This window comes from Carcharodon carcharias, chromosome 4 (assembly GCF_017639515.1).
Source record: "Carcharodon carcharias isolate sCarCar2 chromosome 4, sCarCar2.pri, whole genome shotgun sequence".
NCBI lineage: Eukaryota > Metazoa > Chordata > Chondrichthyes > Lamniformes > Lamnidae > Carcharodon > Carcharodon carcharias.
In genome coordinates, this window is record NC_054470.1 from 71,905,475 (window position 1) to 71,929,852 (window position 24,378).

Consider the following 24,378-nt stretch of genomic DNA (forward strand, 5'->3'; position numbering starts at 1 on the left):
GCTAAAATCCATTATATCTGGAACATAGGAAATTATAAACAGGAGTAGGCCATTCAACCTATCGAACTTGCTCCGCCATTCAATACGATCATGGCAGATCATCCACTTCAATGCCTTTTCCCCTACACTATCCCTATATCCATTTATGTCATTGGTATTTAGAAATCTGTCAATTTCCACTTTAAACATAATGATTGAGCTTCCACAGCCCTCTGGGGTAGAGAATTCCAAAGGATCACAAACTCCTTCTGCAAAGAAAATTCTCCTCATCTCGGTCCTAAGTGGCTTCCCCCTTATTTTGAAATTGTGTCCCGAGTTCTAGACTCCCTAACCAAGGGAAACATTTTACCTGCACCTAGCCTGTCTATCCCTTTAAGTATTTTATAGGCTTCAATGAGATCAATTCTTATTCTTTGAAACTCTCGAGAATACAGGCCCAGTTTCTCCAACCTCTCGAGAGGACAGTCCCGCCATCACGGGAACAAGTCTAGTGAACCTTTGCTGCACTCCCTTTATGGCAATAATATCCTTCCCTAAGGCAAGAGGACCAAATCTGCACACAGCATTCCAGGTGCGGCCTAACTGAGGTTCTTTACAATTGAAGCAAGACTTCGCTACACCTTTACTCAAATTCTCTTGTGATAAAGGCTAACATACAATTAGCCTTCCTAATTGCCTGCTGCACTAGAACATTGGCTTTCAATGATTTATTGATGAGGATGCGCAGGTCCTTTGTACAGCTACACTTTCTAATCTAGCTTTGTGTCATCCATGAATGTAGAAATATTATATTTGGTCCCCACATCCAAATCATATATATATATATATATATATATATATATATATATATGCATACACATAGATATATATAGTGAACAGCTGATCGTTGCGGTATCTCATTAGTCACTGCCAAACTGAGAATAACCGTTTATTCCTGCTCTCTGTTTTCTGCCTGTTAGCCAATCCTTAATCCACACCAGTATATTACCTATATTACCTCCTATTCAAAGTGCTTTTATTTTGCTAACCAGCCTCATGTGGGGACTTATCAAAAGCCTTCTGAAAATCCAAGTATACTACATCCACCAACTCCCCTTTATCAATTCTGTTAGTAGCATCCTCAAAAAACTCCAACATCTTCGTCAAACATGATTTCCCATTCATAAATCCATGTTGACTATGCACAATCAGATCGTTATAATCCAAGTGTCCATATATCACATCCTTCATAATAGATTCAAGCATTTTCCCTACTACTGAGGTAAGGCTAATATTCATTGCAATATTTAAACCAGATGGTGTCCTCGTAGTCCCCTGTTTTCTTTCTTCCTCCCTTCTTTAATAGTGGGGTGACATTTGCCACCTTTCAATCTGCAGGAACCATTCCAGAATCTATCAAATTTTAGAAGATGATCACTGATGTATTCCCACAATTATACTCCATTTGCCAGATCTTCTATTTCTTTTTGTAGCCTCCTTATGTCCTCTTCAGAACTTACTTTCCTGCCTATCTTTGTGGCAACCATCCCATCCATCCCTTCATCCAAGTTATTTACAGAAATTGTAAACAGTTGAGGTCCCAGCACTGATCCCTGTGGCACACCACTTGTTACATCTTGCCAACCTGAAAAAGATCCATTTATGCATACTCTCTGCTTCCTGTTAGCCAGCCTATCTTCTATCCATGCCAATACGTTACCCACTATACCATGAGCTTTTATTTTCTGCAATAACCTTTGATGTGGCATTTATCAAATGCCTTCTGGAAATCTAAGTGCAGCATATGCACCAGTTCTCCTTTATCCATAGCACATGTTACTTCCTCAAAGAACTCCAACAACTTGGTCAAACATGATTTCCCTTTCACAAAACCATGTTGACTCTGCCTGATGACCTTAAACTTATCCAAGTGCCCTGCTATAGCTTCCCTAATAATAGCTTCTAACATTGTCAAACTAACTGGCCAGCAGCTTTCCGCCTTCTGCCTCCCTCCCTTTCTGAATAATGAAGTTAATTTGTTATCTTCCAATCCAATGGGACCCTCCCTGAATACAGGGAGCCCAGAAAATCAAAACCAATGAATCAATTATCTCAGCAGACAACCCCTCCCCCACCTCCCCTAAAGGCCCTAGGATGAAGTCCATCAGGACCCAAGCTCTTGTCAGCCCGCAGCTCCAAAAATTCACTCAGTACCACATCTCTAGTAACTCTAATTTTCCTGACTTCCTTCCCCACTTCCACTTCCTGGTTTATAGCTGCTTCTGGGATGTTACTTGTATCTGATGCAAAATACCTGTTTAATTCATCTGCCATCCCTTTGTTTTCCATTATCAATTCTTGATACTACCTTTAACTTTTCTAGTTAATCACAAATGGTGTGTCCGTCTCTTGGACTTTTTCTTACTTGTTAGAATGTATCTATGTTGTGTATTCTGAAATATCCCTTTAAATATTAGCCACTGCATCTCTATTGACCTATCCCTTAACCTAATTTGCCAATTCACTTTAGCCAGCTCAGCTTCCATGCCCTCATAATTGTCCTTATTAAGTTTAAAAACTTAATCTCAGGCCCACTCCTCTCTCCCTCAAACTGAATGTAAAATTCAATCATATTATGGTCCCTGCTACCTAGGGGCACCATCACTATGAGATCATTAATTACTCCCATGTCATTGCATAATGCCAGATCTAGTATAGCCTGCTCTCTGGTTGGCCTAGCCAGTGAAGCCCACATCCAGTAATTGAATAAAAAAAAGACACAACCTCCTTTTCCTTTTTGCCTGTCTTTCTTAAATGTCAAAATTCTTGAATATTCAGCTCCCAGTCTTGATCACTCTGCAGCCACATTTCCGTAATGGTAATTAGATCATACCCATTTACCTCAATTTGTGCCTTTAAATCATCTACCTTGTTGCGAATGCTACACACATTCAGGTAGAGTACCCTTAACTTTGTCTTTTTTACATTATTCCACATTTTTAGTTTAGTTGATGCTCATCTTTGTTTCACCTGCCTTCTAACTTTACTTGTTACTTTTCTACTTCCCATTACCAGCTTTACTTCCTTCCAATTTGTGCTATCCCTCCAGTTCCCATCCCCCTAACAAGTTAGTTTAAACCCTCCCAAGCAAATCTCCCTTCGAGGATATTACTCCTGGTCCTGTTAAGGTGTAACCCATCCATCTTGTACAGGACCCACCTTCACCAGAAATCTGATGCCCTCCTTCCTATACCAATTCTCTAGCCACAAGTGCAATTGATCAGTCCTCCTATTCCTATGCTCACTAGCACGTGGCAATGGGAGTAATCCTGAGAATACTGCTCTTAAGGCAGCACAGACTACAAGCACCTGGTGGGGTGGTGGCGGCAGCCAAGGCAGCATACAACCAAATGGCGGGAGGTTGGAGGAAGGGTTGGGCGGGGAGGATGGTGAGGGAAGCAGCCAAGCACTTGTAAAAGCTTGTAAAAAGCGAAAATTCTTCTGCAGCTGAGATCGTTCTGCTGCAGCACCATTGACCTGCTTGGAGTCGGGCCTCTAAAGCTTTTCTTCCCACTCAGGCAACACAAAAGCATGAAAGTGCCACCAAATGCGCCAGAGCTTTTCACCCCTTGGGCGCACACTGCAAATTTTAGGGGACAGCAGAACAACTGACCAACTGAGCAAGTTATAGAATCCCCTTGCGGAAGATGGCCATAGAACAGTCAGTGGTGGAGGCACTCACAGCCCCTTGCAATGTCTTTATTAAGGTTTGGACCAGTATCCATCATGGTTCAAGCTAACAGTGCAGCTTTGCAGTGAGAGTTAAGAGATTATGTCTGCCTGAGCTGTGAGCACAGCATAGAGCCCAGTGCCCGAAGCTGCTGCCAATCAGTTAAGCGGAGTAGGGCAGAGGTGGGTGAGTTCTCGCATAGCCAATGAGTGCACTACACATTGGCCATCCAAATGATGGCCAGCACTCTCCTGCATGTGTGAAGGGGCCTTCAGACTTAACCAAGAGAGGTTTTTAGGACACATATGCTAACCTGCATGCCTCTCTTTCATCCTGCAGGAGAACATCAGGATCATGGAGCCTGATGATTTAGCAGTATGCCTCATGGCTTACAGGGAGCAGAGAGGAAGAAGAGGGCAGTGGAGGCAGCTGGCTTGGCAAAGGGAGGAGCACCTCCATCAAGATGAAGGGTCTATCAATGGCACTTGTCATCCTGCAGATAACTGAGAACCCGTACTGTTGAAGACTGCACATCTAGGGAACTGGTTTGGTCACATATGACGCCTGCTGCAGAAGTTGGCACCACGGGGACATGGAGGGCGTCCACTGCCAGTGGCCGTGAAAGTGACCGCAGCGCTCAATTTTTACGCCAGTGGCTCCTTCCAGGGCTCTGTGCAGGATATTGCAAGCCTCCAGGCACAAGTGTATCCAGGAGGTCACGGACGCCAGCTTCACAAATGCACAGAACTTTGTGCATTTTGCCCGGGATCAGGAAAGCCAGGAAGCAAGAGCGCTAGGATTCGCATAGATATCAGGTTTTCCACAGATGCAGGGTGCCATCAACTGCACTCACGTGGCGCTTAGATCTTTGTGGTAGCAAGTAGTCAACTACGTAAACCGCAAGGGCTTCTGCTCACTGAATGTTCAGCTGGTGTGCGATGACTACAAATGCATCCTACTGGTTGGCACATGATTTCCAGCGAGCAATCACAACCCCTACATCCTTAGCAGGTCTCATCTTCCAGAGTCCAGGGAGGCTGCAATATTGGCTCCTTGGGGGGAAAGGCAGTACCCACAAAGGACATGGCTGATGATGCCCATGCGGTGGCCTCAGGCTGCAACAAAGCGACAGTATCAAATGCCTGATGTCACAATCCAGACTTTGTTGGAGCAAACGATGGGTATTTTGAAAATGAGGTTCCAGTACTTCAACAGGTACAGTGGATCAGTGCAAAACAGTCCACCAAGGGTGTTCATCTCATGCTTCCTGGGCACAACTTGGTGCTGCGATGGGGGGAGGACCTGACCGAGGAGGAAATGGAACAGCTGCACATCTCCTCCAATGAAGAAGACATTGAAGGGGACGAAGTCCTCAAAGATAAGATGCCAGCAATAAGCCTATCACACTGGCCAGATGAGGCAGGCAGGCGCACTTAGGAGCTGCGAGATTCGTGGAGAAGGATGACAAGTTGCAGTGAGGACAGTCCTGACATCCTCACCTTGCAACTGTGAACATTTGACTCCTGTGTAGCTGATAGCAGCACACATACCCTCAGTGCTCAGGCTCATGTCATGGAGGCGCTGCGGAGGCACTATTAGTCGATAGCTTCTTGGAGGATGATGACGACATGCAGTGCAGACACTCCATAGATCTTCACATGGCCTGTGAATGTCTGACTCCTGTCTGGCTGAGGGCAGTTCACTTGCGCTCTGTAATCAGGGTCATATCATGGAGACGCAGCCATGAAACTTTAAATGCAACTGTTCCTTCGTCAGCCTTCAGCACCTGCCCCTTGAGGAGCACACTGTCACCAGTCACAGATGCTGAAGAGGTGGGGGCCAGCCCCACTTCAAAAGGTGCTGAGAGCACAGAGACAGAATGACGGAACTCTGTGACACCTGTCTACGACATTCTGGCAGCAATGACAAGCATCATTGAGGTGCAGGCATCACTAATGTGTCCAGTGAGTGTGAGGCTGGACCATCACTTTGGTCTGAACGTTACACACTGCACAGTGAAGCAGCCTGGACTGAGACACCTGCCATTATGTTATGCAGGAACCAAGATTTCACATCTGAGTCCGACAGCACCTTCCAAACCCACAACCACTACCATCTAAAAGGACAAGGGAGGCAGGCAGATTGGAACACCATCATCTGGAATTCCCCTCCAAGTTACTCACCATCCTGACTTGGAAATATATCGCCGTTCCTTCACTGTAGCTGGGTCAAAATGCTGGAACTCCCTCTCTAACAGCACTGATGGTGTACCTACACCACATGGACTGCAGCAGTTCAAGAAGGCAGCTCACCACCACCTTCTCAAGGGCAACTAGGGACAGGCAATAAATGCTGGCCCAGCCAGCAACGCCCACACCCCGTAAATGAATTTAAAAAAAAAACATTCGCTGTTCATCATAATGAGAAGCCATTGGCAAGGACACATTCTCAGGAGTTTATTTACAATAGTAAACATTATGGACAAGTGATTAACACCTGTGCCCAGACTGTACACCTACACCTTTTTAACCTTCCTAAGCTCTTGGCACCTTAGTGCTCCCCTGACATCCACAGCAGAGGTTGAGGCAGCCTGCTGCCTATGCACTGTCTGTGAAGACCTTGGCGGAAGTCCTGCTTTCGGGGTCCTGCTGTGTGGCAATGGCACCCTCCTCAGCCTGAGGAGCTGCTGAGGTCACAGGAAATTCAGGGATTCAGGTGGACTGGACACTCCTGGAATCACCTGGGTGGATGGCCTGGAGTGTGCACCTGCTGATCCTGCTCCCCATGGGTGCCCGAGAGCCCGTGGCTGACTCCTTGAGGAGAAGGGGAAGCTGGAGTGAGATCAAACTACCCCACACCACTATCGCATTTACTTGGAAGCCAACTATGGCATCTGCGATGGAGATCAGCTCAGTGCAGGACTGATGTCCTGGACCAAGGTATTTATGGTAGCTGCCTTCCTACCAATGTTAACCTCGGTGCATTGACATGCCAGTGCTATCACCTCAGCCTGAAGGTGGACAGACTCCTCCATTGTATTGTACCGTGTAATCTAAGGGTCTGGAGTCATATGGAGGCCTGATGGGGTAAGGGCATCAGGTTTCCTTACTTAAAGAACAACAGAGAAACAGATGGGTTTTTACAACAATCAATGATATTTGTCATGATCACCATCACTGAGATGAGAAAGAGAGAGGGAGAAAGAACGAACAATAAATCTTGCTGCTTTCCTTTTACACTACCTAAAGAAACAATTATATTCACTTAAGCCAGTTTTCTTCCGCTTGTACTTGTCGCTAAGAGATGAATGACTGGTTTAAAAATAAGTTAGGGAGGATTGATCTTGCATATATTTTGCTGAAGTAGACCATTTAAACCCTAGTTTGGATGATCAAAGCACCAGAGTCAGCATAATAATTGTCCACAATCTTTTATGAAGATACTAATGGTGCGCAGCTTTAGTTCTCTGCTGCCATGACCACACGAACAGAATTCTGATTGCACATTAAGCTGCAGATGATTCAAAACTCTTGTCTTTTCTTTTAAACAGTTCAAAATAAGCAAAACGCACGACATCTTATTCAGCTAGTTCACCAGCTCATCCCCAGATACCTGCTCAAACTCACTTCAATGTGATACAACCTGAGACCTGGTTATTCCCGAGATGAGATTAAGATTTCCTCCTTCCAAAGCATGGCCAGTCCTTGCCTCAATCTCACCTACAATGGTGTTGGTCATAACACCTGTTGTCAACTGACTCAACTTTTCCAATATCCCCGAGCTCCATCCCCCAAACACCAACTCATCCAGAACGCCATTACCTACCTCAGTCCCTCACAAACCCCCATTCACCTATCAGTCTTATTGGTTATTCCACTGATTCCCCATCTCCTAGCATATCAACTTCAAAATGCTTGTGCACATCAACAAATGAAGCAAATTCTCTTGCATTTGCAACATCCACCAGCACTACAGTCCTATCTTTGTAAACTCCCATAGCCCTCTGGCCAAATCTGTGTGATCACCCCTCCCTCCAGCCTCCTCCTTGTGGCTCCCTCCAGCCTCCTCCTTGTGGCTCCCTCCAGCCTCCTCCTTGTGGCTCCCTCCAGCCTCCTCCTTGTGGCTCCCTCCAGCCTCCTCCTTGTGGCTCCCTCCAGCCTCCTCCTTGTGGCTCCCTCCAGCCTCCTCCTTGTGGCTCCCTCCAGCCTCCTCCTTGTGGCTCCCTCCAGCCTCCTCCTTGTGGCTCCCTCCAGCCTCCTCCTTGTGGCTCCCTCCAGCCTCCTCCTTGTGGCTCCCTCCAGCCTCCTCCTTGTGGCTCCCTCCAGCCTCCTCCTTGTGGCTCCCTCCAGCCTCCTCCTTGTGGCTCCCTCCAGCCTCCTCCTTGTGGCTCCCATCTGCCCTATGGCCCTTTGAAAATGCTGAACAAATCTAGCCAAATGTTTTCAGTCTGGACCATGTTAGATAAAAGATGCCAGAGAAATTTTGCTCTTAAAATGTAATATTTACTGTTGTTTATTTGAGCTTACAAGCAGTGCCTTAAATATAGAGATTACCATTAACAGCAGTAAGATTTACAAATGAAAGCATCCATAAACCATGCATGAAAAGTCAAGATATTCAGTCCAATAGGGAGGTCATTTAAGCACACATTGCAGCAACTCTCTTTGTTGCTGCACCCTTCAGAACGCAGGTTGATGTTCAAAATGATGAACAAACAGCATTATATAAATAATGCATCAGCATCTCAGATGGCTTGTCGATGTGCTGAAGGATAATGGATTCATTTTAATCTGTAATCCAGCAACCACCTGTTAGTCGCAAACAGGGAGAAGCTCATCGCATCAGGTGGAACTGGCCAAAAGCAAAACACTGACACAGCCAAATAAATAATTCTGAATTATAGCCATTGTATTTAAATAACCACTTACCGCATACAATGTGTTGTCACCGTCAGTCAGTCAGTCATTCACTGACTAACTTGTAACACTCAAGAAGGGATGACTGACTCCCCACTATTCAACCTCCTCAGTTGGTCACAACAAAGTTTTAAGTTTCCTTTTTACGACGATATGCCTTCTCCCAAATCAAAATGTATTTAACCACTTAAGCTGTGAACAATAATGAGCCAATCAAACAAACTTTGATTGAGTCAAAGAAAGAGCAAATTTATTAACCACTAAACCCTGAGGGAAAAAATAAAAACAGAACGTCAAGCATTCGGCCCTCATGCAGTCATTAGGACACACACGCACACACCAGAAATATGGGGAGTTAGAGTCCAATGAAAAAACTGGTAAAAGAGTACACAGTTAAGTATCCTTTGATTGTCCTTGAGACGTAGATTTTAAATGTTGCAGCCAAAATAGGTTAGCTGGTTTCTTGGGTGCAGTCAGATGTAGAAGATGTTGCAATTATTACAACACCTCAGTTCGTTGGTAGGTTTCTGATAGAGTTGGCTTTTCGAACCAGGAATAGAAAGATGGGGAGAGCAAGCAGCGCTCAGCTTGTTTCCTCTGCTCAAAGCTTTCTGGACACTGCCTCTGTCACTGGCAATCTCTCCCTAGTAGCTGGCAGCCCTGTCTTAAAATACTTAATGCATTGTGTACTTCCAAGAGCTTATGGGTGGGTCTGTCTGTGGCAGCCATTTTTTCAATATCCAGTACTTTGCATTTTTAACGTCTCTTCCTTCGTCAGTAATGAGTTTCGATGGGTGCCTGGATCACAGGAAATGTTTCTCTCTTCACACTCCCCTTAGGGAGTATGAAGTTTGTTTCCCAACTTCACTTTGGAATGTGGCCTTGCATTTTTAAGCCGTTTGCGCTGTCTCAGTTCAAATTGTTGAAGTTCAAGTGAGTTGAAATTAAAAAATATCATATTTTCTACAATAAAGCGGCATAGCCTTGTAATACCTCCCCATCACAGAGAGATTCACACTCATTTCATTACAAGGTGTAAAAACACAACACAAAAAAAAAACACATTCACTTCCATTCATTCTCTTAGTCTTGGTCTGGATTATTCCATCAGTTCCAACTGGGTCCCTAAATTCTGGCCAGGATGTCCACAATCACATTTGAATTCCCTGCAATGTGGGTGATTTTTCAGTGATACGGTTGACAAAGCAAACTCCAATGGAATAACCTTGCATTCCGAGTGTTGATTTTCTCTCCAAAGGTCAAAGGATTGCAGTCAGTATAAACAATGATATCTCTATATCCATTTCGGACATATTTCTTAAAGTGTTTGAGAGTAGTAATAAACGTGGGGTTTCTTTTTCTACTGTGAACTACCCTTTCTGATGTTTGTTCAGTTCTGGTGCCCCCTGCAACTGTGGATGATACGCTGAGGAATTCACCTGGATCACTTGGCACTTACTGCACTCTCTGGTGGAAAGGTCATGCCTTTTCCCAGAAGCAGAATTTGGCTAGACCCCTGTATCCCTCAGTATGATTATAGGCTTACTCACCTCGCTCGAGGGAAATGTGGCCACTCTCCCTTCTGATAAATCCTTGAAACTGTCAGGGATCTTTTTAAACTCACCTGCATTTACAGTAATGCATCTACAGGGATTTGCTGCTGCAGTCAGAGCCACAGCCTGGTCTGCTATGCTCTCTGTCTGCCTCCCATTTTCTGCGCAGACAAATCCCACTGGTTTTTCCTATAACTTCCAGCAGTTAGCACAGAGATGTCCTGCTTTGCAGCAGGTAAAACACATAGCCTTCTTGGCCTCACTGCTCTTCTCAACACCATCCTTTCTGGCCTGAGGAAGGCCCCTGTGTTTCCAGCTGAACCTTCTTTCCCATGGGTGTTCAGTTTCCTATCACTTGCCCACCTTCTATCCTTCTCAGTTGGTTGAGGGTGACTAGAGAAGGGTTTCCTTTGGGATGAGGGTTAGTGGACGAGCTCATCAGCTAGGGTTGCTGCCTGGTTGGACCCTGTTACTGTCTGTTCCTCGATGTGAGTTCTTATCGGGAAGAGCGTGGAGTTTTTGAACTTCTTGAGCAGAATTATTTCACGAAGGTTTTCATGGGCAGGCAGCCTCAATTTTAAGTGCCTGCACCCACCAGTACTAACTGATACATACTTAAAATAGCCTTTTTTGCTGCCTCATAGCTTGTTCCATTTTCTTCAGCCAAGAGGGAGTAAACCTCATGAGCTTTTCCTGGCTTACTCTGCAACAGCAGGGACCATGTCGAGCTGGCCACTTTAACTGCTGTGATAACCTTTTGAAAGCGATAAAGAAGGCTTCTTCTTCTTCAAACTTAGGAATTAAATGGAAAAACCTGAATACCTCAGTCTTTAAGTCTGAGCTAAAGGTATCTTCAATGGGCATAATGGGATCCTGCCTTATCAACTCAAGCTGTTTTCATTTAAACTCACTTTCCTCTTTCCTGGAATTCTCTCACCTCCTTCCATTCCTGCCTCTCTCTTTCCTGTTACAGCCCCTCTCTCTTTTTCCCTTTCCTCAAATTTCAACTGTTCCAATTTTAATTTTCCTGTCACTAATTTATCTGTTTAAGTGTCCTCAATTTCCACAAGATGTTTCACCACTAATTTTAAAATTTCTGTTTTTCCAGCTTTTGGGCGGAGCTATACCTTTTAATTCTCCTAAGGACAGTGCCCTTAACTTTCGCCAGTTATCTCATCCTGTTCTATGAAAGCATTGACAATGAATGTGGGCATTTTAGCACTTTATTATTACAGTCACAAGAAAATCTTTCTCAGTTTCTAAACTGCTTTTGAAAGAGCAAGTTACTTTCCCCAATTCTTTCGTCAGTCTGTAGGAACAATTCCAGATATGCGCCCCCAATTTTACTGGGACAAGGTGAGAAGGGATAAATTGGCTCCCCTCTATTCAACCTCCGTGGTTGGTCACAACAAAGGTTTAAATTTCTTACAAGGATATCACTTTTCCAAATCAGCATGTATTTAACTATTTCAGTTATGAGCTATAAGGATCCAATCAAACAAGGTTCCCTTCAGTCAAAGAAAAGAGCAAATTTATAACCACTAAACCCGAGAGAAATAATGATAAAGCAATGTCAAGCACCCAGCCCTCATGCAGTCATTAGGTGCACACATGCACAACAGAAGTAAGGGGAGTTAGAGTCCAATAAAAAGAAACAAAGAATATACTGTTAATTTTCCTTTGATTGACCTTGAGATGTAGATTTTAAATTTTGCAGCCAAAATACGTTAGTTGGTTTCTTGGGTGCAGTCAGATGTAGAAGATGTTGCAACTGCAATGAGATCTCAGCTCTTTGGTAGGTTTCAGATAGAATTTGCTTCTCGGCCCAGGTGACATGCTTACTCCAAAAAAAAGAGGGAGAGCACGAGCAGCCCTCAGCTTGTTTCCTCTGCTGAGAGCTTTCTGGGCACCACTGTGTCACTTGCAATCTATCTCTAGTGACCGACAGCCTTGCCTTGAAACGCTTCATCCATTGTGTATCTCCAAGGAGTTTTGAGTGGATTTGTCTGTACAGCCATTGTTTCAATATCCAGTACTTTGCATTTTTAATGCCTCTTCCTTAGACAGTTATGAGTTTCAATGGGTGTCTGGATCCAGGAAATGTCTTTCCCTTCACACTTCCCTGAGGGTGACTTGTTGGCTTCTCAGCTTCAACTTGGAATGTGGCATTGCATTTCTAAGCAGTTTGCTGTCTCAGTTCAAATTACAAATGTTTAAGTCAGTTGAAAATTGAAAAATCATATTTTCAAAAATGAAGGGCGTAGCCTTGTAACAAACTGCTCAACAGATTAAAGCCAGTATCATCTTATTAGGAGATAGAGAATGTAGTGAATAGTAACTATGTTAGCTAAATAAATTATAAAGCTCTCTTATGATCTCAAAGACTTTAAAAATGCATCTACTTACAGAATTAGAGGGACTATTAGTTGCCATGAATATTCAAGTCATACAAAAGAATAGACAATTTGCATACAAAATATACAAGAAAGCACAGCATGAGTCCGCATGTATACTGTTGACAGTCAGTTCTGCCTCGCCACCATCTCTCTCGATCCCTCCATTGTCCCTAAATTGTCACATTGCTTGTCTAATATCCGTTATTAGATGAACAGAAATTTCTTCCAACTAAATATTGCAAAGACCAAAAACATTGGCTTGTCATTAATTACCAAACTGACACTCCCCAATCACTCGAGCCATATAATCTCCTGGGAGATGCAAAAAAAATTAAAACTCAGTTTAATTAGGGAGAAGAATCTTGAAAATTCCTCAATGACTCTTTAAGGCATCAAGACTGGTACAGAAAACACAACGTATGACCACATACTGCACGGTACACACCAGAATGAATGATGCAATGATTAACAAATAATTTTGTTGAGCTTTCTTTTGAAATCATGACAGTTCAAACCTAGGCCAAGTATATTTTAGTTGCACTTCCCCTGTTCCATAACTTAGTCCTTTCTCTGTCTGTCTTTTTTCCTGAAAATTTACAAATGCTGACAAGTTTAAAACAGAACTATGTGAATTAATGCCTCTGAAATTCTGCCAGGGCTGCCTTCTTCTTGATGAATGGATTGGCAGAAATTGAGCTATACACCTACACCATTTCCCAGGCAGTTCACTTTGAAACTCGAGCCATCTGAAACGTTTTCAGATCTACAGTGTAATCCTTCCTACAACAGGATATTTGAAAGAACTGAACACTCATGTTTATGAATCCTTGGGTCAAGCTCAGCCTTGCTAGCACGTACCCCCAGAGAAAAAAAAACACCCATTCAAGGCAAGTGCAGCCAAGTGGTACCATTTCTTAGTGAGGAGCCCAACACTGGGGGTAGAGATTGACATGAGTCGTGCCCATTTTTTCAAGCATAAAAATGACACAAAGTCTGACAATTTAGTGTTCTGCACAGCTACAACTACAATTTTGTGGCAACCGTAAATATGTTAATGAGGAGCCTGGCACCTATTGAAGGTCCCTCAACAAACTTTGTTCCTGATGAACAGGGCAGGTAACAGTCAGGATTTGTCAGCAGCACCTGTGGCTATTAACTAGAAGTAAATATTGCTAAAAACAAACTTAAACCATACTGTGGAGCTTCTACCCCTTAAGCTACTCGCAATGCATTTTAAACACCCATATATCCACAAAAATGAATTTAGCATGTAATGTGTACATACCCACAAATACACCTTGGTTCCTCAAGAATAGATCAAATTTTCTATAGTATATATAAACATGACTAAAAAAGCATGTAGCAATGGCTACTTTTAGTTAACACAGAAGGTAAGTCACTATGCAACAGTAAACCTCAAGAAAGCAAAGGGAGCAAATTTTCCTCCTCAAGGATGTTGATATTCTAGACATTCGACATCTACCCAAAGCCAATTAAACTAATTTTATCAACACAGGGATAAGGTAGCTAAAGGATACTTTTCCCAAATCTCAGCAATCAGTGCTGTAATTGAAGAAATTTCCATGGTTCAATAAAAAGGGAAATCAATTAATTTATTCATACGGCACATAGCAGAGGAAACAAGATGATAAATTGGTTTCTAAGTTTCAAAAGCTGTACCAATTAATGAATTTCAGCAAGGTTATGTGGCTTACTGCTCACGATCTAAGGATGATCCTGAAAGGCAAGGAAAATCCAGGCTACTTTTCAGCAGATCATCTTTTTAGCCTCTTCCTAGTCTCTTTCATCCTCATCTCTACCATGTGCAAGCTCATGGATATCTTTGTTACCACAGTTGAAGCCATCCCAATCAGCTGCACTGTCACATCCCTCCATTCCCCTAGCTCAAATAGCCTCGAAGGCTCCTCCCTGCCTTAGCTCTGAGTTTCTCGCTTTCTCTAGTTTCTCCCCCATCTCCATATATGCTCTTTTTGAGTTCATTTCGTTCATGAAGTCCACCTCCTGATCTCTCCACCCTATACCCAGTGAACTATTGACTAACCAACTTCGTTCCTCGCTCCCATGTTAAATAATATTGTTAACAATTCTCTCTTCTCATGTACTGTTCCCACTCCTTCAAATCTATCATCTCTTCTTCAAAACAAAACCCTCAACCTTTCTGTCCTTCCCATCTCAAACCTCCCTCTTCTCTATATAATCCTTAAATATGTTGATGCCTGCCAAATTTGTACCCACCTTTACCAAAATTCCATGTTTGAATCCCTCCAACCAGGTTTCCCTACCTGTCACAGCATGAAAAGTCTCTTTCCAAAATCGGTATTGATATCCTCCATGACTGTGACGAAAGCACACTACCCCTCCTCACCCTCTTGACCTGTCTGCAGCCTTTGACACAGCTGTTCACACCATCCTCCTCCAAATCCTCTCCACGGTCATCTAACTGGGTGGGACTGCACTCACCTGGCCCATTCTTATCTAACTGCAGTCAGAGAACCGACTGCAATGGTTTCTCTCCCTACTCTTACTCCTGCACCATTACCTCTGGTGTCCCTTAACAATTTAACTTTGGCCTCCTATTTCTCATCTACATGCTGCCCCTTGGTGACATCATCTGAAAAGGCAGCATCAGTTTGTTGTAAGGTTTTGGGCATAGTTCAGTAGGTCTTAAGGTATTTGTGGTCTTAATAAATACTTACTATTGAACTACTAAACAACTAAAAACTATATACGGAGGTACTGAAAAGGTCCAAGCTAGGAGCTGTCTCCCTGCTTGCTTCTACACAAAGCTCTGTCCAAACTATACTGACCCCAAGTGCAGGTCATATGTTCTCTTACATCACTGTGGATGGTACTGTACTCCATCCTAGGTTAACCCGTTACGTGTCAGACCTTTATACACCTCCCCTCAAGTCTTTAACGAGCGTATTTACAGGTTTTCCTCATTTACCCCATGGATTACATCATTACAACTATGCCATCTGCAACACCGCCCCCTGCAGCCCACCCAAAGTCTCCGAGTTCATAGGTTCAGGCAGTCTGGACGACTTATAACCCTTCCATATGCTATTCTCACTACTGTCTGAGGATTGGTAAGCTCTGTCACCCAAGTAAACTTTGTTGAATCATCTGGGTGTCTTTTCTGGCATCTGGGTGTCTTACCATCCTCTTTTCCAATTCTTTGACATGGAATCGCTCTTTATTGGTTCCCCACTTATAGTAATAGATGGCGATTGGTTTATCCCGCTCTTTATAGGGTGGATGAACTCTGGGCTAGTCCCTACAGTGATTTTTCTTTTCTCCCTTTCTGCAGCTCACCATAATGCATGCTGGGAATGTAAGATGGCTTTTCCTGTTGTGTTTGCATTTGGCTCTGTGATGTGCTGCCATCAATGGATGGCTGCTACTCAGTTCCAGCATCGTTTGTGGCATTGTCATACTGGCTGGGGACTGTAGCATCTGCTCTGTGGTCTCAGGGTTTATCTCTCCAACTGTCGTTGGAGCCAGAAGTTGAGGTTCTTTTCATTGCTAGTTCCTCTCTTGATGATCATCTACTCAGGGTGTCATGGTAACCATCTGAGTGGTTGGCTCGTCTGACCAATAAGGGGCTTCTGGCACCTGTAACAAAAGCGGACAAACCTGCTCTGCAAAGAGAGGAGATAATTCAGAGCTGAAGTCCCAGCCAAGAGAATCTTTTCTGCTGGAGCTCTCGGGAACTTGCAGTTCTGCATAACTTACAACAGTGGCTGTCTTGAAATCTGCTGTTTTGAGGAGATTCAGGGCTACACAGGCCTCTCTGCTCAAGAGAGAAAAAGACTGGTTAAGGATGACATATACCAGCTTGAAGATTTGTTTGCTGCCATACCTTAATGGTTCCAGAATCGTGCCTAAGGCTGGAAGTTGGATTCCATAAAATAATGTGTCTGTTGCTCTTAGCCTGAGGGGTCTCAGCCACAGTTCTTTATCAGATAGGACCATAACACTGTCTCCTGTGTCCAATTTAAAGCTTGTGAAATGGCCATTAGCCGAAATGTCTGCATTCTAGAACGAAAATCCAGGATCTTTGACCTTATCCAAGAAGTGTGGTTGCGTGCCCCTTGATGTACTATTTTGGCCACATGAGTCCTCTTGGAATCTTCCGTGCATTTTTACATTTTGGCTTTGCACAGCTTCCCGACGTGTCCTATTCAGTTACAATGAAAGCACTGGACTGAAATTGCTGGACATTGATCACACTCGTGGGAGCTTTGCTCCACAGCGCTGGCATGGTCACTCTGCTGGTCAGTTAGGGTGCTGCTTCCCTTGGCCTGAAGTGTCCCTGCTTCTGTGCTGTATTACTAACTGGACAGTGGGGTTTACTTTGTGCCACGGTTTGCTTTCTCTCCTCAAAATGGAGCTGAACTGGATGTTCAGATGGAAATGGATGTCAGGTTGCCTGACAATCAAGGGCTTCTCAAGGGTTGGACCTTCCTTTGCTTGAATCACATCTGAGATTGTGTCATCCGCCACTCCTATCCTCCTATTCTATCCCTGATTAGCTTAGATTTCAGGTCACCGTAATCACAGCCTCCAGCTCTTCTGCACAACTCAATAATGAAGGAGTCGACAGGTTCTGCTGGCTGCTGGACACGTTTACTAAATTTAGCCCTTTCAAAAATGTTGTTACTTCTGAGGCTAAGATAAGGTTAGAATGATTTTAAAAAGTCATCAGATTTTGCAGATGATTTTTTGATTCATTGTCTAGCTATTATATTGTCAGCTATTGGGCCTACCAAAGCAGTGTGTTAACATGTTCAGCTCATCTTTTTAACCACATCTAAAGCAATTTTTATCTAAGGAATCTCTTTTTCCAGAGTCCCCAGTTTTGTGATTGATCTGGGCAGCCATATGTTGGTCTGTAAGACTGTGTTAACACTTGCAGAGTAAAGAAAATTTCATCTGTTGACTTATGAAGTAAAAGACTTTTTTTTAAATTAAAATGGGCATCATCACCCTTGTTGTTCCTAAAATAGTATTAACAAACACACAGCACATTAAAGTGACTTGTAATGTCCAACATACACACAGAATACAGCCATTCCACATTTATCTCCCCCGTCAAAGCATTGAGGGTCCCCCTTTAATACTTGGGAATATCAACAAATGATATAAATTCAGTATGAAAAATGACTAGAAACAGTGAAGAAGTAACTTTCAAGTTACCTTGTATGCTTTTGCCTCTTCATGTATGCAAAATCTTACAAAACTTAAGAGTACAATAACATTGCACTTACACTGGGATGTTTTCATAGGCATCTTCAAATTGGTCCTGTAAAACAAAAGTACAATGATATCCCTCTAGTGGTTGGTTAAGATAAAGAAACTGATAACTTGCAAATTATAATCTTCAATTTATCAGTGGAGGAATAAAGTTAGAATCATCTGAACATATATTTAATGACAGCTTTAATTTTGAATTTAATTAATAAATTATTGCACTTCACAGATTAAGTCACAGAGCAAATGCTAAACTTATCCCCTCCCTGAAAATACTATAGTTTAGTGATGACAAAAAAAAAGAAAAAGAGGGAAAAGGCTAACTGCACACCTCAGACAGTGATTAAGAGAGATAAACTGCTGCAATGGTACTGCTTTATTTTAATTTTGATGTGGGTCTAAGAACAGTAAAAATATTTTGCTCAGGTTATTGCATTTGAATTGACAAAGTACAACACAGATCCAAAAACCAGTAGAATCATATCTACATTTAAATAACTATTTGCAAATTAATTTGAGTTATCTATTCCTTTGCCATCATCTCCAATATATTGCAGTGAGAACTAAGCTACAAATCTGTTCTCAGTGATATCTATGACAATAGAGCCTCCTACTATAAGCAGAAGAGTTAAACAGAACGATAAACAATGTGCACACATTGAGAAAAAGAGACTGTACACAAGTAAAAACAAATTTAAAATGGGTAATAATGCAGACCATAAACTGACACAGTCGTCCTGTATGAAACAGGAGAATCTACTTGAATTAAAGTTGAAACAAACACAAGCCTCCTACATGTTAATCATGTTAATTCATAGCTGAGGCAGTGGTTTGTGTTTCGGTCTTGGAAAATATGAGTTGAGCCATTTCACAGAATCACACAGTGCAGAAGAGGTCCTTCGGCCCATCAAGTCTGCACCAACTTCGGAAACCTGAGCCCATCGGTTCTGCCCATCACCCCCCCCAACCCCTAATATTTTCATCTCCAGATGGTAACAGGAAGGGTTCGGGTTTTCCGAGTCCTGAGGCAGCATCGAATGAGTGTGCATCAATAAGAAGGCCTGCCTCAGTTTGCTGGAACATCAGCCAAGCTCTCCCATCTACCCCCCCCCCCCCACCCCCACCACCCCCACCACTTCATATTCCCCATGTCGTTCTATGCTCCCTATAAGCCCCCTCATTTTTCCCATACTGCCTCATTCCCCTATGTCCCTTCCATGTCTTCTCATACCCCCATGTCTTTTCCATGCCATCTTCTATTCATCATGCCCCTTATGTCCCCTCCATTCCTCCTCATATTCCCCATGCCCTCTCTATGACCTCCACATATTATCCATAGCCACTCACCAGTACTCAGTATGTACAGTCCTCAGATCATGACAGTAGAGCTCCCAGGCACTGTTTTCTTCAGTTTTGAATGCATATTGGACTTTTCCCTAAAGGAAAAGCACTCTGATGTATCTCAACACTTATGCAATGCTGATCAATGTATTGGTCAACTTACCTCTGCAGGAGTCCTATAATCAATCACTGAAGTGAAAACACATCCAACTTCTAATACAGCATCTAATAATGATATTTGAAGCAGTCAAACCATTTAACACTTGCCTGTCAGAATATTTCCAACTTGCACCTTCCCAGTAGGCTACCCCCAATGTTCACGGACTGTCAAACAGGCTGGGTTTTTCGAAGCCTTCCAAAACCCGCCTGATCCAATGAAAATATAAGGACAGGAAACACAAATTTTCCCTCAGGCTGTCAATGGCAACCCCAGTATCAGAGGCTGCGCGTGCTGGCTGCAACCCAAACCTGCCCCAAAGCTCTTCCCAACTATGGAAAGTTTATGTCGGCTACTTTTCCAATGGAAATTCAAAACTGTGGTTTTGCAGACTTGTTTTTTTTCAATAGGCCCATACCCATTCCTGTGTTTTTTGGACATGAAAATTCAGCCCAACATATCGTGCAAGCTAAGGTAATAAATCCATGTATAACAAAGTTTTAAAGTTGTACTAGATCAAAAAGCTCTAGTCAACATTACCAATATCAATTTAAAAGGTTATAAATAGATCATGTAGCAGATTCATTATTTTTTAAGAAGCCAAAGTAAAATAATATGAACCAAATTTCAAATACAACAGAGGGATAATGCTGATCATTTATGAGGTTTTATTCCTCTATATAAACACGTTTCACCTAAGTGCTATTATGACTTTCTGACAAATGCTATGAAAAAAATGTCAAGCAATGCAAAGATTTACAGCCCCTTCTGTAATATCAATAAGACAAAAATCTGATCAGAGATCTGACATTTTCGTGTGATTCTTAATCCTGGTGGCATCATGAACATCACAGGCATTTCTCCTAACAAAATCCACACCAGGCTGCAGAATAGTTCACTTCTTGACTAGCAAGTGATGTAGTGGCCAAAAAAAAAAATTCCCAGAGATAAAAGAAAAAGAAGGAAAGATGGAATTTGATCAAACTCCACAAAGGAGATTTGTTGATAAAATTAAAGAGTCACGGTATTCATGCAATGCAACAGCTTGAATAGCAAAGTTATTACAGGACAGAAAGCAAGTGATGGTCAAGGCACATTACTCTTTTTGGAAGAATGTAAACATTGGAGATCCCCAGGCTTAATGTTGGGATAACTTCAATTCTCCATAAATACATAACATCTTTACTTCGATATAGAGAGCACAATGTTAAAATTCACAGACAACACACTTGGAGAGCAAGGTTGGCTGTAAAGTGGGCCTGCAGCTGTCAGCTTGACTCAACAGTAACACTCCTGTCTTGGGATTCAGAAGGTTTTGGGTTCGAGCACTCACAAAAGACTTGAACATCGTCATAGATCCTGTTTTTCAGTTAAGGAATCAATGTGAAGTCCATCTGTCTGTTCAAACCAATATAAAAGATCCCATGACAAAATTCAGAGTAGAAGGGCCTTCCTCATGCCCTGGTCAACTTTTATTCCTCAATGAACACCAACAAAAGAGGCTGACTGGTCTTTTACCTCATTTACAAATTGACTGCCACATCGCTTGCTTAACTGGAACAACCATATCTCTAACATAATTCATTAATTGTGAGGCATTTTGGAGATGTCTTGGGGATGCGAAAATTGCTGTATAAATTTAAGTACTCTCTTCTTTTCTAAATGGTGTCAGAAGGATACAGACAGGCTATGGGACGGGGCTGATGTCAGAGAAGTTTAATGTTCACAAAAGTGAGATAATTGGTGCAAAATCTCCAATATGGAGAGAGGCCTCCAAATCAACTTATGTCACTGATGCATGTCGGGGACCTTGAGGAAGTCACAACACATGCACACCTGTGGTATTTACACAGGAAGTTTAAACTTCCAATCGTTGGTTTTACCCTGATAAAAACAAAAAAACTGCGGATGCTGGAAATCCAAAACAAAAACAGAATTACCTGGAAAAACTCAGCAGGTCTGGCAGCATCGGCGGAGAAGAAAAGAGTTGACGTTTCGAGTCCTCATGACCCTTCGACAGAACTCTGTCGAAGGGTCATGAGGACTCGAAATGTCAACTCTTTTCTTCTCCGCCGATGCTGCCAGACCTGCTGAGTTTTTCCAGGTAATTCTGTTTTTGTGTTGGTTTTACCCTGCTTGGATTGCTCCACAATCCCTACGACAGTGGAATCAGATGGCAAGAACCACGGAGGCTGTTTACTCTTACTCACCCTGGTTTTTTCACAACAGGTGTAAAGCCTGCTTAGGAGCACAGCTTTACAAAAAGCAAAAGTGTCAAAGCACTCCAGCACTGACAAAACCCCCTGCAGCAACGTTCACCCCACCCCCAATGCCAACAATGTTCACCTCCTCACCTCCCCTCCCAGCAATATTCAGCACTCCCCAGACAGTGCTCAACCTCTCCCAAACCCCTCCTGCTCCCAACTCACATTCTGGAATCCCTGGTTTCTGTCTGGCTGATGTTGGAAGAGTCAGCATCGTTGGGTAGCACAGGGGTGCGGGAGGCAGCTCAGCATTTTCATGGGGTTGGGGGGGTGTTGAGGGTGAATATTGTTGGGGGTTTGCACACTGTCGGGGTGTGAGGGTAGCTGTACACTGTCAGAGGGGCTGAACATTAACAAGGGGCAAATGGGGTTCAGCACTATTGGGGGTTGATGGGAGTGAGCACTGTTGGGGGGGCTAGTACTGTCAATCACAGAATCACAGTGCAGAAGAGGCCCTTCGGCCCATCGAGTCTGCACCGACATGTGAGAAACACCTGACCTACCTACCTAATCCCATTTACCAGCACCTGCCCATAGCCTTGAATGTTATGACATGCCAAGTACTCATCCAGGTACTCTTTAAAGGATGTGAGGCAACCCGCCTCCACCACTCTCCCAGACAGTGCATTCTAGACCGTCACCACCCTCTGGGTAAAAATGTTTTTCCTCACATCCCCCCTGAACCTCCTGCCCCTCACCTTGAACTTATGCCCCCTTGTGAGTGACCCTTCAACTAAGGCGAACAGCTGCTCTCTATCCATGCCCCTCATAATCAGGTCACCCCTCAGTCTTCTCTGCTCCAACGAAAACAACCCAAGTCTATCCAATCTCTCTTCATAACTTAAATGTTTCATCCCAGGCAACATCCTGGTGAATCTCCTCTGCACCCCCTTCAGTGCAACCACATCCTTCCTATAATGTGGCGACCAGAACTGCACACAGTACTCCAGCTGTGGCCTCACCAAGGTTCTATACAACTCCAACATGACCTCCCTACTTTTGTAATCTATGCCTCAATTGATAAAGGCAAGTGTCCCATATGCCTTTTTCACCACTCCATTAACATGCCCCTCTGCCTTCAGAGATCAATGGACACACACGCCAAGGTCTCTTTGTTCCTCAGAACTTCCTAGTGCCATGCCATTCATTGAATACTTCCTTGTCAAATTATTCCTTCTAAAGTGTGGTAAGGCTATGCCTTTCAAAACAATGTACGTCAATGAACTAAAGTATGGGGTGTGTCTTCAGTTCATGATGAGAAAAAGGGGCGTGTCTGTACTGCATTTACACTCACGACTTGGCCACCCGACAGGGTTCACCCCTGCATCCCTGCTGAAGCCTGCATCGGAAGGTGCAAAAACTGCAGCGTAAAATAGTAAGTGGGCAGTTTAAATCGGAGTCAGTATCAGACTCTCCCATGCTGACTGGAAGATCTGGGCTAAAGTATTAGGAGGAAGAATAAGGAGAGGAGCCAATACACTAGGTGGCAAAACTTATGAAAGCAATAAAGCAGAGAATTTAACAGTTTAGATATGTAAATACTTAAAAGTGGGAGGATGAGTATGTGAGCGTAGGTTTTGTAAATAGGGATATACAGAAGCAAAGAGTGCTAAATCTACAAAAATCATGATTGCACTAGTTGTAATATTGTGTTCAGTTTGGGAGCCTTGCTTGAGGAAGGAAGGAAAGGCCATGGAGAGGATGGGAAAAGAAATTCCCTATGGTGATATCAGAGACCAGAAGCTTTGGTCATGAGGAGAGATGAAGAAACTAGGGATCTCTTCAATATAAACGAGCTGAGTCGATAATTAGCCGGTCTTACTTCTGACCTTTGTTCATGACAATTCTTCACCAGCTGTCAACCTCCTCAATCATTCCTTCACTTATGGCTTTGATGTCCTTATTCTAAATAAAAATCCTCACCCACTACAATCCTGATGGTTTTCCCCTGATACAGCCCTCACTTTTCTCCGTCAAGTCCAAGGGCACAGGCTTGAATCAAAAAGGCACTCAACTGGTTTAGCCAGCTAGTCAGATCTAGTTGGTCCACATCAAGTACTGCTGGGCCTTGTACTCCTCTGTTAAAACCACCCACTACTTCAGGATCATGCTAGAATACAAAGATAACCCTAGCTACTTGTCACCAATACCAACAATCTCCTTGAACCCCCCAGTCCTGTGCCCTCCACCCTCACTCCAACTGGTGAGAGAAGCTCATGGACGTTCTGGTCCCTAAGTTTGAGACCATCAGTTCAGTTGTCTCTGCCACATGCCCAGTTCCCACTGAGCCAAACTTTCTCAGCCTTGCCTTGAACTTATGACATTCTCTAGTTTCCTTCATAAACCCTTCATGCCCTTTGCAAGCTCACCTTGTCATTATGTTCCCCCAGCTCTCTCAATGAACTGAACTGCTGACCACACAACTTCACTTCCTGGTCCTCCTGCCACCTTATATTGTAAATGGTTCCCTCTCCTCAAATACTATCCTCCTTCTTTTCAAAATTGTTTCATCACTCCCTCCTCAAAATAGTCAATCTCTCTGACTTTGCAAATTACCACATGATCACAAACCTCCCCTTCCTATCTAAAGTTCTTGAGTGTGTTGCTGCTTTTCAAATTTGTGCTCATCTTTCCAAGAACTCCATATTTGAAACTCCTTACTTGGGTTTACACCCGTCAAAGCATTACAACAGACCTAATCTATGTTTTAAATGACACCCCGTGCCTCATTAGTCCATCTTGACCTATCTGCAGCCTTTGACATAGTT

The 24,378-nt window shown here is 43.3% G+C and overlaps 1 protein-coding gene across 10 annotated transcripts in view; it reads right to left on the bottom strand.

Annotated features, from left to right (window-relative positions):
* Positions 1 to 24,378, bottom strand: part of LOC121277021 (tetratricopeptide repeat protein 39B) — a 151,761-nt gene that overhangs the window by 91,570 nt on the left and 35,813 nt on the right. For 9 of the 10 annotated variants that reach the window (XR_005942783.1, XM_041185884.1, XM_041185887.1 and 6 more), the window contains one exon: positions 17,866 to 17,900. Coding sequence is in view for 8 of the 10 variants with exons in the window: in XM_041185884.1 (XP_041041818.1) it covers positions 17,866 to 17,900 (35 nt within the window). In the remaining 2 variants the exon portion in view is untranslated. Of the gene's footprint in view, positions 1 to 17,865; positions 17,901 to 19,195; positions 19,256 to 24,378 lie in introns of those variants that run through there. The other variant, XM_041185882.1, reaches the window with a different exon arrangement.